Below are 13561 nucleotides of genomic sequence, written 5' to 3' on the forward strand. Positions count from 1 at the left end.
AGCCTCCCATTTTATTATCTTGGAATACTCCTGTGCTTATTTGGTTTGCTCCTGATTATTACTAGCTGTATTCACCTTGCAACAAGGCAGATGGAATTTTTGTAACTCCAGTTCACCGTTTACGGTCTTCTGTATCCTCCCTCATGTCTAAGCATGTCATCAACAAATGCCACCTGATTTACTGAGTCTTTTCTGTTTGTAGCAGTGCTTTTCTTTTATTTCTCTCCCCTCTCCTTATTTGTTGTGTCAATTGAGTTCCTCTGACTTTGGAATTTTTTTTGTGATTGGTTATTTTTAAATGTTTTTGTTTGCAAAGTTCTAGAGAGGAGCCTTCCCATAGATTGGCACGAATGGGAGCTATGCCCACACCTTTTGCAACAAAGAGTGATTTGCCTGCTGCAGTTGACTCTGAGAAGGAGGAACTGGATGACCCTGATTACAGAGGTAGGCACAAGTTGGTTGGGAAAGGCTGAAGAAGGGTCTAGGCCCGAAACGTCAGCCTTCCTGCTCCTCTGATGCTGCTTGGCCAGGTGTGTTCATCCAGCTCTACACCATGTTATCTGGGAAGGGCTGTGTGTGTCTGTATTGTTTAAATGCAGATCAGTTAGCTCAATCAGCTGGTTCTTGATACTGATGTTAACAGTCTAGATTCCGTGAGCTTGCTGTATAGTTTGTCCCTTCTCAACCTTGCTTGAAACATGTGATGTGCTGGGTAGACACTCCACTGTTCACTTTTTGCGTGCTCTCTTTCGCTCCTCAGAGCAGCTTATGAACATTTGGGATTATAGCAACTTTTGCTTCCTCATTGTTGAAATGAGGACTCGCCACTACATAAAGCCAGATCGACCCAAACACCTGGTTCCAATTGATTAAGTCAATTAATAGGTAATAAGGGCAAATTCTCTGGAGACATACCTAACGTATAAGATGATGGTCATGGTTGTAGAAGGTGAGTCATCTCCGCTCCAGGACATCTCTGCAGTAGTTTCTTCACCTAACCATCTTCAGCTACTTCATGAATGACCTTCCTTCTAAGAAGGTCAGAAGTGGGAATGTTCATACATGTTTGCACAATGTTCAGTGCCATTCACGGCGACTCTGATACTGAAGTAGTCCATGTTCAAATGCAACAAGCTCTGGACAATATCCAGGCTTGGACTGACAAGTGGCAAGTGATGTTAGCGCCACACAAATGCCAGGCTATGACCATCACCAATAAGAGACAATCTGACCATTGCCCCTTGACATTCAATGGTGTAACTATCATTGAATTCCCCACTAAAAACATTTGGGAGTTATCATTGACCAGAAACCCAACTGGACCCCCCACATAAACACAGTGGCTCCAAGAAAAGGGCAGAAGCTAGAAATACTGTGGTGAGTAATTCGCCTCCTCAAAGCTGGTCTACCGTCTACAAGGTGCAAGTCATGAGTGTGATGGAATACTCCCCACTTGCCTGGATGAATGCAGCGCCAACAGCACTCAAGAAGCTTGACACCATCTGCAATAAAGCAGCCCGCTTGATTGGCCCTATATCGACAAACGTTCACTTCCTCCACCACCAAACCTCAGTAGCAGCAACAGGATGCATTGCAGAAATTCACCAAAGATCCTCAGACAGCACCTTTCAAACCCACGACCACTTCCATCCAGAAGGACAAGGGCAGCAGATGTATGGGAATGCCACTATCTCCAAGCCACTCACCATCCTGATTTGGAAATTCCTTCACTGTCGTTGGGTCAGAAACCTGGAATTCACTCCTGAATAGAATTGTGGGTCAACCCACAGCAGGTTCAAGAAGGCAGCTCATCATCACCTTCCCAAGGGCAGCTAGGGATGGGCAAGAAATGCCTGGCCAGCCAGCGATGCCCTCATCCCACAAATGAATAGGGGAGAAAAAATCTTCAGTTATATTTCTGATGTATGAGGAGGCCGGTCAGCTCATTGCATGGGTCACATTTACCACCAGCAGTATTTGACTCCCGTTCAAAGTGAGACCGAAGACCTGCCTCCTTGAGTTGAAGGTAAAGGCAAGATACCAGTGTTCTTAAAATGACAAAGATGATGACTCGGGGTGAAGTATCATCAGACAATGAGCCAAGGACCTGCCTTTGGGCATAGTGTTTTTGAATGGTCTATGAAACATTGCCTTTTTTTGTTTTTTTGCTCACAGATGAAAAATCTCTTTAGAGCAGTTTAAGCCTTCAAATTGTCTCCTTACTACAGCTGTTTTTATGGCCAAACTCTTGCCTTGAGCAAGACAGTCAAACTGTTTTTGGCTCAGTTAAGATGTTATGATCTGCAATGTGAAAGTTTGGAGGCAAATTTCAATATTAACCTTCCAAAGGAAATTTGTTAAGTAGTTGAGAGAAAATGTGGTTGCAGAGCTATAAGGAAGAGCATGCAGGTCATACCATTTGCACTGTTTCCTAAGAATTGATGCACATATGATAGCTGACTGTCAGCCTCCAGTGCTGTATCATTGTACCACCTCCTGCTTTTCAGTTATTCAAATTGGGAACATTGAACCAAATTGCTAAATGAGGTGCTTTTAGGTTCCTGTGCATGTGTCATCATCTAATCTCAACTTGGCACTTTACACTCAACCTTTCAGAAGAAGCTGTGAGAGCCTTTTTATTTTATAATGCAATATATTTTTTTTGTATTTTTAAACAGTCCCTAAAGTAGAAGAACCAGTGGTGAGGGCTCCTAAGAAATTTCTACACCCTAGTCCAGAGGATGAAGAAATATATGGGTAAGTAAAGAGAAGGTCTCAATGTTATTTAGTAAATCTAGGACCAGGGTCACAGGCTAAAAATTAGAGCCAGACCTTTCAGTGACATTAGCAAACACATCCACACACAGAATGGTTGAAGTTTCCACAAATAATAATTGGTTTGTCAGTTTTAAATCTGGGATTGATAAGAGTATTGTTAGCTAAAGGTATCTTGTGATATCGAGCATGTCAGGATAGTGAAGTTATGTTTCCTCCTGGTCCTTTGCAACCTGTCTGCAGTATTTGGCAGAGTCAATCCTGTTCCAACACCACTCCACTGTTCAGAGATGTTATTATGCACCTCCTGGAGCCGATGGGACTTGAACCTGGCTCTCTCGGTCCAGAGAGAGGCTCACTACCACTGCACCACAAAAATCCCAAAAAAGAAGCCATTCCACTGTTATCCAGCAGAATGGGACTGCTCTAACCTGCCTGCTGTCATTCTTTAGCCAGTTAATCACAACCGGGGAATCTCCTACGAATGGCTTTGTTTCCTACCCCAACTTCATTAGCTCTGGTGAGCACCAAGTATCTATTCTTGGCCTTCTGCTATTTCCCATGCACACGCTGACTCTTGGAGACATCATCTGAAAATGCAACATTAGTTTTCACATCTAGTCTGATAACAACGAGCTGTTCAGCAATAGCTAAGAATCTGACTGCTTATGAAATATCCACCAGAGGGTAGGTAGTCATTCCATTTTAATTTAAGTATTAGGCAGGATGAAGCTATTGTTCTTTTTGGTCTCTCTTCCAGACTTCAGGTTGAAAACACAAATGCTGTCCTCTGTTTTGGCACAATCTGAGATTAAGCCAGTTTGCTTGCAGTCTTGGAGTTATTTCATTGGGATGAGCTCCTGATTTTGTACTTATTACATCACTAAGACAGTCCATTTCTACCCGTAACCTTGCCCACCTTAACACATCTGCTGAAACCCTCATTAATCCTTGTCACCTCTGAATACTGAAGTCAGCAGTACACTAGAAATAATTATCTCCCCTGAGACAATTCTATCCTCTGTTAAGTTGAGGTCATTTAAAACTACTGCAGCTAGTCCTGCTATAACTCATTAACGTGAATGGGCTGTAACGCGATTGAACAGTGAAATGCCATTTCTGAAGAAGCGTCTAGGCCCGAATCTTCAGCCTTCCTGCTCCTCTGCTGCTTGGCCTGCTGCTGTGTTCATCCAGCTCTACACCTTGTTATCTCAGATACTCCAGCATCTTCAGTTTCTACTACCTCCAAATATTCCCTAACTTGGTTTTTTCCATCACTATTTAGTTATGCTTGCTGCATGCACACTTTAATACTTGCTTATATGGCTGGCTATCAGACTTGTTTTATAGTACTCCTGGTTAACATCCTGAGGCACTTAGCTACCTCAGGCACTGTACAAATGTATGTTGTTGGTGTAGAGAACCTCATCAACTTTAAGGTGTAGGTCTCCATGCGAGGTGACAGAGTTGGCTGAGCAAGTTGAATATTGTTTGTTTCCACTTGTAGAATTCAGACCTAGTACGCATAAGTATGACAGTACTTAACAATTCCATTAGGGAATTGCTGAGAAATATGTGTAGGTATAGTTCTACATAAGGATGGTTAAGGTGAATGACCCAAACATTTAACCCTTTTAACTGGATAAATATCTGAGGAGAAATGAACAGAAAGATCTCCTGATCGGGTAGGCTAACTCTCATCTGGCATATGGAACTATCAGACTGTATAGATTTTGCAAAAAAAAAAGCTATCTTTTAACGTTTGACACTTTAGTAACATCCAACGTTGGTGGACTAGCCTTGTGTGCATCTGTTATTTAATTCTGTGACTGAATCTGTGTAGAGTTCATCACTTTACAATCGTTATTTGTCCTAATCACATTGCATTCGAAGGAGGAAGATAAACTTGAAGTAGCTGCCTGAGTAATAGTAATGTCAGGCCACCTTAACAGTGAAATGCTTAGCCCTGACGATTCTTTCTGCTGCCTCCATTATTTCTTCCATCTCCACCTCTCAAAACCCATTCTACTCCAGCCTGTGAATTAGAAGATACAATGCAACACATTGTTGCACAGTTATCAGCTAACGCTGCCTATTTCCGATTTGTTTTTCTAACATATCTAATCATTATCAAATGCACACTGGGTCTCTGCTTCTGACACAAAGTTATATGTTTTGTTGCTGGAACAGATAGGTTGTCTGGTGGGTCCTAAGCATTTTCCAGCATGTATACTTGTCTCCTTTTGGAATGACTATCATGGGCAGTTGTCACATGTTCAACATCAAACTTGCATTTGCATTGACACGAATGTGAGTCCCTCTTTAAGATGCAAACAAAATAGGCAGTTGCTGGTATTCGTACAATGTAACAGTGCAGGAGGAGACTGTGTTCAGCCTGTCAAGTCTGTTCTCTCCCTTTTTTGGATAAAGGGAGAACGAGTTCCTTCCTTTTAATCAACATCTTAATTCCAGTGGTTTAGCAATAATTGTATAAGGAAGTAACAAACTCAATATTTTAGTTTCTCCAGAAAGATCTGAAGTTGTGGCTGAGAACTGGATTGTGGAAGTCCTTGTTTTCGTTGAAAGGGATGCTTTTAATAGTAAATTGCTTTCTGAAGAAAAACAGGGAAGACAACAGCGTGTGTTTAAAAACTCATTTTAAATTGCTTCCCCTGTTTTCAGAGTGTAAACGCACTTTATACTGAGTGTAAACTGTGCACTCAAGCTGCTGGAATCCTAACATGTAGGTATTGAGAAATATGTAATGGTCTGAATCCAGTCTTTGTTTTTTATTGAAATGCTTTCCTACATCTTGATGTGCGCTGCCTCATGTTTTGCTGGGGTACATCTATTTTTACTCTGACTTTAACAAATGATGCTGCTGTCAAGGTCAGTTTATATCCTGGACAATTTGTGGCCAATCTGTTTATTTTCTGGAAGGGCTCAATTTACTAATTCTGGACCTATCCCTGGAGGTTCCATCATGTGGCTTCTTGACTCTAACTGCTTCATAGGTGACCACATGTGTCCTTTATCAAAATATAACCCTGCCTTCAAATGACAAAGTAGACTCTCAATTACTAGACTGGCTGTGCAGAATGCACCAGTCAGCATTTCAGTGTTCAATGTTTTTTATAACAAATAAAGAAACTGTGACAGTTGTTAGGAAAAGCCTATCTGGTTCACCAATGTCCTTCAGGAAAGGAAATCTGCCATCCTTACCCTGTCTGGTCTGTGACTGTAGACCTACAGTAATGTGATTGACTCTCAGCTGCCCTCAGGGCAATTAGGGATTGGCAATAAATGCTGCCTGGCGAGTGAATCCGCATCCTGTGAATGAATTAAATTGTGTGTGGGCGTGGGGGTGTGAAAACAAAGTGCTCAAAGGTTGGGAGTGTGGTGTCTAGCAACTTCCTGGTTTGTGCAAATCCAACTTAAGTGCAGATGGCCCAAAATGTTGGATTTTCACTCTGGCCTGATGGGGTTCCCTGTGAGTTGTGCCAGATTGACCCTGCAGAACGTGCATAGATGCTGATGCGTCATTTGGTTGAAAAGCCTGTATCAGTAACTTGACACTGAAGTTTCTTTTTTGTCTGTTTGTTGAAGAAAAATGATTGAAACACCCAACAGTCCTCAAGCCTTAAACGCCCCAAGCCTTCTCTCTCCAACTGTCTAAGTCTTGCTCACCCCTCAAAATGAATGTTGCTAGGTCCCAGGGTGGGCCTGGGAAGGTTAAGCCCCGTTAGCATTTTGACCCAAGCAGAGAGACTCTCAGTGCATGTTTTAGTGCTTTTCTAATTGTGTATTTTTGCTTTTTCTGCTGAATGCTGTTTAGTGACTTGGTGTTTTTTTTTGTCCTGAACTTTGAAAAAATTAAGAGAACTGTTGGAGGAGGGTGTATTTTTATATTCACTTATTCTTTCAGCTGCACAACTGTCACAAGATCTGTGCTGTGTGCTCCTCCAGCTCTGGCTTCTTGCACATCCCTAATTTCCATTGCTATTGCACAGATTACTGAGCCCTAAACTCTGGAATTCCTTCCTCCAACCTTTCTGCGCCTCAGTCCTTTCAATTTACAATATTCTTTTAAAAGCTGCTGCTTTTTGATCAACATTTGGGAACATGTCTCCATGTGTGACTCTGTACCATTTTGATTTTATCTGATATGCATATCAGACAGACAAATCAGCTCGGATCTTTGCAGTTGAGTTCTCAAGAAGGCCTTTATCTACCTTGTACTGAAAGACATAAGAGCAGAAATTAGGCCATCTGGCCCATCGAGTCTGCTCTGCCATTCAGTCATGGCTGATTAAATTTCTCGACCCCCCCCCCCCCCCCTCCATACTTCTGCTTTCTCCATGTAACCTTTGATCCCCTTACTAATCAAGAAGCTCTCGCTCCATGACCTGGCCTCCTCAGCCTTCTGTGGCAATGTGAATTCCACTGATTCACCACACTCTGACTGAAGTTTCTTCTTGTCTCCATCCTAAAGGGTCTTCCGTTTACCATAAGGCTGTGCCCTCAGGTCCTAGTCTCTCCTGCTAATGGAAACATTTTTCCAATGTCCACTCTGTCCAGGCTATTCCTAATCTCCCCCTCTCTGTATATCCTTCTATTCCTGTCTCCTTCATATGTGCTTCCCTTTATGCTATTCACTTCATCTATGCTATTCACTACAAATATTCTCTGTAATAACCAGTTCCAAATTGTAGCCACCAACTGAGCGAAGCGGTTTCTCCTGAGTTCCCCATCTGATCAGTGAGTGACACCTCTCTGCAATCCTTCATTTTGGTCCTTCCACAAGTGGGAATGCCTCTGCTTTTATGCACTGTCCTTCCATATCTTTGCACATGAAGCATGTCATGATATCAATGAACTACTTCTGAAATGCAGCCATTGTAACAGAGGTAAGTGTAGCAGTTAATTTAGACAGAGCATAGCCCCTCAATTTGTAAATGAGCCTTAATGACCTGTGGCTTCTGGTGACAGTGGTCATTACTGATTTCTCAGAAAGGTGCCCACAAAATTCTAACCAACTTTGGTGGTGTGGAATTCTGTTTTCTGGATGCCAGATTTGAATTTGGCACCAAATCTGAGGGATTGCCTGACATCCAGCGACAGTGGTGTTATCAATGAAGACGTCATCAATCACATCAGAATTTTTTTCTCTGACAGCAAAGGAGGAAATAAAATTCTTCAAATATTTTAAAATGTTAGTGAAATAAGTGACTTGGAATTTTTACGTTCTTCTGTGGGAAATGAGAATTGCTGGCTGTTTGCCTTGTGGAGAGCTGTAGTCCAAGAGGTGTGGCTATACCCACAGTGCTGCTGGGGTGGGAGTGCCAGGATTAAACATTACAAATGAGATGAAGCTAGACAGTCAAACCACGTGTGTATTTTTTTAAAAGAAGTTTTCATTTCTGTAACAGAGCAAGTTGATATTATGACAAATATAGGATATGGTTTTCCAGAGTCAGCAGCTGTTTAGAAATAGCTATTCTGGAATTCTCACCCTGTCCTGAATCACCTTAACATTCTCTCTCACGTGTGCAAACTCTTGATACCATGGTGTTTAAATTCACATACTATTCCCTGACAGTTTGGACAGTTGAACTCCAGCTCACTGATGTCTTTGTGATGAGCGTTTTATTAACTTTATCTTCTTTCTCTCTTTTCCACCCCCCCCCCCCCCAACACACACCAAGCCCTGGTACAAAAATGGTGCAGTTCAGGAAAGGTGATAGTGTTGGGCTGCGGTTAGCTGGTGGTAATGATGTCGGCATCTTTGTGGCTGGTGTGCAAGACGGGAGTCCTGCTGAGAATGAAGGGCTCGAGGAAGGAGATCAACTACTTAAGGTAAAGGTAACAACTGGGGATGAGCAGTTTTTAAAAAAAAGTCCACATCATTGGGCTGGTAAAATCAGAAGTTAGAGCTGTGAAATGAACCAAGGTAGAATTGAGAATAATAAATGGCTCTTTAAATTTAAATGGGAAACCATGCAACATGTGGGAGCAATGAATGAGTGATTTGGGCAAACTGGTCCAAGATTAGAATATCTGTTTGTTTCCAGCTGGAAAGTTCGTGTGTTCCATTTGGTTCCTAAGTTGGTTGAGTGTGATAGATAGGGGTATTAATGTTAATACTATCAAAAATCGGAACAGCTTGTGTACAGATCTGTCATTTGATTTTTAAACTCTACTGGCTATGATAATCTTTAAACATGATTTAAAAAAAGAAGGTTATTTAGGCTCCAATGCATCACTGGTAGAAACCAAGCCATTAGAAGTTCCATAAAGCAAATTCACATCTATTCTGCCTGCACATTGCAAGAATCAATTGAGCCGTGAATTGCTTCGGACTTTTTGAAGAACTCTTGGACAGTCTGTTTCAACTGTAGATTTAGAATTGCGTTAAATAATAACCATCCTAGGTTGATTATATTTGTGAAAGCTTTTAAAGTCTCAGATTTGTATCAGTAGTGCAATCTAACTTCCCCCTTTTTGCTCTCTGTAAATCTTGTTGCAACTTAAATGTTAAACATTAATCTTAATTGAATTTTAATAGAAGAATGAATTGCGAGGGATTGACTAGTATTGGAGCAGTATGCCCCTGTTGCAGAGTGGTACAGGGAAGAGAGTCATGGGCTAAAGTAGCCGCTACGTGATACAAAGAGCGTTTGGGAATAAGAAAATACAAATAGTTTTTGGTAGTTGGTTGTTTTTTTTTTCAATAAAGCAAATGTTGCAGGTTTAATAACCAAAACTCCAGAAGGCACAAAAGAACTTACTTCGCCCAGTAAGTTTTTTTTTATGACCTGAAAGGGCAGTGGAAGCGGATCCATAGTAACTTCCAAAAACAAAATTTGGAAAATGCTTGAGAAAACAGTTTTGAAAGAGTGGGGAAGACAAAGTGGGATTAATTGATAACTTGCTTTTTAAAAAGGATGTACACTAAGCTAAACAACACTGTTCTGTGGTATGTGATTCTATGAATAATGGAGTAAAAGGAGAATTCAGCCCGGAGCATCGTTGATCATATTGGCCTTTGTTGCTTATTTTCTCTGCAGTGAGTAAGTCTATGAATTTTACAGATGGGTAATAATGTTATCATTTCTGTATTTAATCTGTGTATTTCAACTAGATCAATTCTATGGATTTCCGTAGTATTGTGCGTGAGGAAGCTGTCCTCTACCTTTTAGAAATCCCCAAGGGTGATGATGTGATCATTCTTGCTCAGAGCAAATACGATGGTAAGTAACTTGCCAAAAGCTGTTTCCTTCAGTAAAAGGAGACTGGACAGTAAAACTTTGTTTACACAGATGAATTCATTCAGGGCTTTTTGTTGCAGGCTCACACCGGTATTTTGCTTCGGCACTTCTTACTTTCAATAACCCTTTTATTACAAAAATGAAATTTTCATGCTGTTGACTACTTAGACACTGCTCAAAGTTCTGCAGGATTCCAGCTGCCTGACATCCATCTCTTTTACAATAAAACTTCTAAGTGCTGGTACTGAAACTGGCCATAATATATAATCGTAAAACGCCTCCAAACCTGGGACATTAATAATGTATCAAATATTTGTGGTTTTATATTAAAATGCGCTTTTGTATTTTCCAATGCCCTCAATCAGTCCCTGTATATTTTACTTCAGCTTCAAACATCCTATCTTAATTTTTATACTGCTTACGTTCATACTTTTTTTTAAGCTATCTACTGTGGAAGTTGACTTTCTGGCTGAGAAATTGCATCCAATTGAAAATTTGATTTGTGGGTTGATTTTTTATTTTAAAAAGAAAAAAATGTATTCCCAACACCAAGATAAGGTACTGCCTTTAAAGGTGGCTACTGTGATCTATCTGCACAGATTCACTACAATACAGTATCAATACCAGTTGCCAGGAACATTTTTGACAGGCATTTTGGTGAAGCAGTGATGTTGCAGGAATGCCACTGGAGTAGTAATCCAGAGCCCTAGGCTAATGTTGTGGAGATGTGGCAATGAATCCCATCGTGGGGGATGTGAAATCTGAATTTGATGACTTTTTTTTTTAAAATCTGGAATTTAAAGGTCACCATGCAGATGGCAGACTCCCTTTCCTTGCCTGGTCTGGCCTACAAGTGCCTGCAGATCCACAAGTTTGGTTGATTCTTAACTGACCTCTGATACTCCCCTAGCAAGCCACTCAGATCAAGGGCAATTAGTGTTGGGCAAAACATGCTGGCACAGAGGCATCCACAATCCTGTGATCAGATTTCCTTTTTGTTTTAAACTTTGCAAAACTGCACTTATAATCTTTGTTTGCTATGCCTTACAGAATTCATTTGTTTTTTATTTTTGAAATTCAATGGAGCTGTGTTTGGATGCCATAACCTTTTACACTTGGTGCCAGTTCTACCTATTGGTAAATAGCCAGTGTAGCTAATGCAGAATAGACTTCCATTTTCCTAGTGGATGGAGCAATCGTTCCTGTTGACTAGATTCCCTTTTCCTGCGGGAAGGCATTGTAGTTATTTGCAAGTTAAACCTGAAGCAACGTTCCAATTTTATGCCTCAGTACAGGTTGCTCCCCTTGGTGGTGCTGTTGCCAATTAAATGCAGCCTTTTTAAAAAAAAAATTCACTGTGGCCCCTGCTATGGACTGCAAAGAGTAATTACCAAAGTGACCAAGTGAAGGGGTGGAATTAGATCTTGGTGGAATATATTGGACAATTACTAGCCGTCATCAGTGATTTTTGTTTTTACTTGATTCAGCCTCCATTTTAAGGAAGCGATCATCTCAAAAGAAGAGACAGTAGAAAACACTTTTTAAAAAGTTAATTCATGGAATGTGTGTCATGTGAATCTAGTCAACAGGAATGCTAGCTCACTCCCAATAAAATCCATTAGGAAAAAAGTCTATTCTGCATTAGCTACACTGGCTATTTACCAATAGGTGGAACTGGCACCAAGTGCAAAAGGTTATGGCATCCAAACACAGCTCCATTGAATTTCAAAAATAAAAAACAAATGAATTCTGTAAGGCATAGCAAACAAAGATATAAGTGCAGCTTTGCAAAGTTTAAAACAAAAAGGAAATTTGATCACAGGATTGTGGATGCCTCTGTGCCAGCATGTTTTGCCCAACACTAATTGCCCTTGATCTGAGTGGCTTGCTAGGGGAGTATCAGAGGTCAGTTAAGAATGAACCACACTTGTGGATCTGCAGGCAGTTGTAGGCCAGACCAGGCAAGGAAAGGGGGTCTGCCATCTGCATGGTGACCTTTGAATTCCAGATTTTAAAAAAAAATCAAATTCAGATTTCACATCCCCCACGTTGGCATTTAATGCGCATTCCTAAGTTGAGGCATTAGGCATTGAAGAGGATATGGCTAATTATCTGGATAGAAATAATGTGCAGGAGTTCAGTAGGGGTGGGGAGAGGACATGTTGAACAGGAGGTTGACAGCAGGTTACTGTGCTTGTTTGAAGAGGTGGTGTGAACATGATGGGCTGAAATGGCACAAAGTGACCGAAAACATCTGCGATGTTCCCTGGGGAATATGTTACTGAAGTACCACCTCGAACCACTAGTTCACATGGTATAGGGATGCCTTTGAGAGGGAGGGGTAGTCACTAAGCTGGAGCAACGGATTAGTGGTATCTTTTCAAGTCAAGACGTGGCGTGGAAGGAACCTTTTGGATGGAGGATTTTCCATTTGTCTGCTGCCCCTGGTCCTTCCATGTGGTGGAGTTTATAGATTTAGCAGATGTTGCCAAAGCAGCCTTGGTGTTTTGCTGCTGTGCTTTGTGTAGATGGTTCTCACTACAATTGCAACAGTTGCCGACAGTGCACCAGATGGCAGAGGATTGGTTTTGAGTAGTGATCAAGTGAGGCGCTTTATCCTGGATGTTGTTGTTTGTTGAGTTTTGTAGTTGCATCCATGTTAACGCACTTCTGATTTGTCCCTTGTAAACAGTGGACAAAATTTTGGGTGAGTTGGCTACTGCAGAATTCCTGCCCTGTCCTGGTAGTGACTGTGCATTTATTTGACTGAACCAGTTAAAATGATCCTGACTTTCCAGATTCTTTTAAACTCCCTCATTTTAGACAATGGAAACTCTAAGATGAAGCCAAGCTGTGAATGAAGGGATTGTCCAGTATCTTCTAAATATGTTGACACCTGTAACTGGTCATTATTTTACTGGGCAATTATCTCTGCTTTTTTTATTGTGTTTCCAGCATACATAAAGTTGGCAACTGAGGATGATAAAAGCAAAATTGTTCACTTCAGTTGGTGACCTACACCTACTTCATTTTCCTCTTTTCTGCTAGTGTACAAAGAGATTATCAGCTCTGGCCGCGGTGACTCGTTCTACATTAGGACCCACTTCGAATATGAAAAGGAGAGTCCACAAAGTTTGAATTTCAGCCGCGGGGACGTGTTCAAGGTTTTAGATACTCTATACAACGGCAAGCTGGGGAATTGGTTAGCGGTAAGGATTGGTTCCGACAACATCAAACAACTGGAGAAAGGAATCATTCCAAACAAAAGCAGGTAAATTTTGAAGAATTACATGAGGAGTCGGTACCATTTTCATTCCTTTTCCAAAAAAGAATGAGCGATACCAAAAATTTTGGTCTTTTTAAGAAACAAAATCTGCTCAGGCATTCAATGGGATTCTGGCTGATCTTCTACCTCCCACTTTTCCTTCCCAATCTGACCTTTTTGGGGATAATTTGACTTTCCTCAACATCCAGAAACCTATTTCCAGCGGCTCTGAAATGTGGATTTGTTGGTGACG

General features: G+C 41.2%; 1 protein-coding gene across 10 annotated transcripts in view; it reads left to right on the forward strand.

Moving 5' to 3' along the window:
• LOC125450835 (tight junction protein ZO-2-like) overlaps positions 1-13561 on the forward strand; it is a 121929-nt gene that overhangs the window by 89868 nt on the left and 18500 nt on the right. For all 10 annotated transcript variants that reach the window (XM_048527148.2, XM_048527153.2, XM_048527146.2 and 7 more), the window contains exons 9-13: positions 317-444; positions 2679-2757; positions 8481-8631; positions 9917-10025; positions 13092-13314. In XM_048527148.2, the coding sequence (XP_048383105.2) occupies positions 317-444; positions 2679-2757; positions 8481-8631; positions 9917-10025; positions 13092-13314 (690 nt within the window). The remainder of the gene's footprint in view (positions 1-316; positions 445-2678; positions 2758-8480; positions 8632-9916; positions 10026-13091; positions 13315-13561) is intronic.

The sequence above is a fragment of the Stegostoma tigrinum genome, chromosome 3 (genome assembly GCF_030684315.1).
Source record: "Stegostoma tigrinum isolate sSteTig4 chromosome 3, sSteTig4.hap1, whole genome shotgun sequence".
Taxonomy (NCBI): domain Eukaryota; kingdom Metazoa; phylum Chordata; class Chondrichthyes; order Orectolobiformes; family Stegostomatidae; genus Stegostoma; species Stegostoma tigrinum.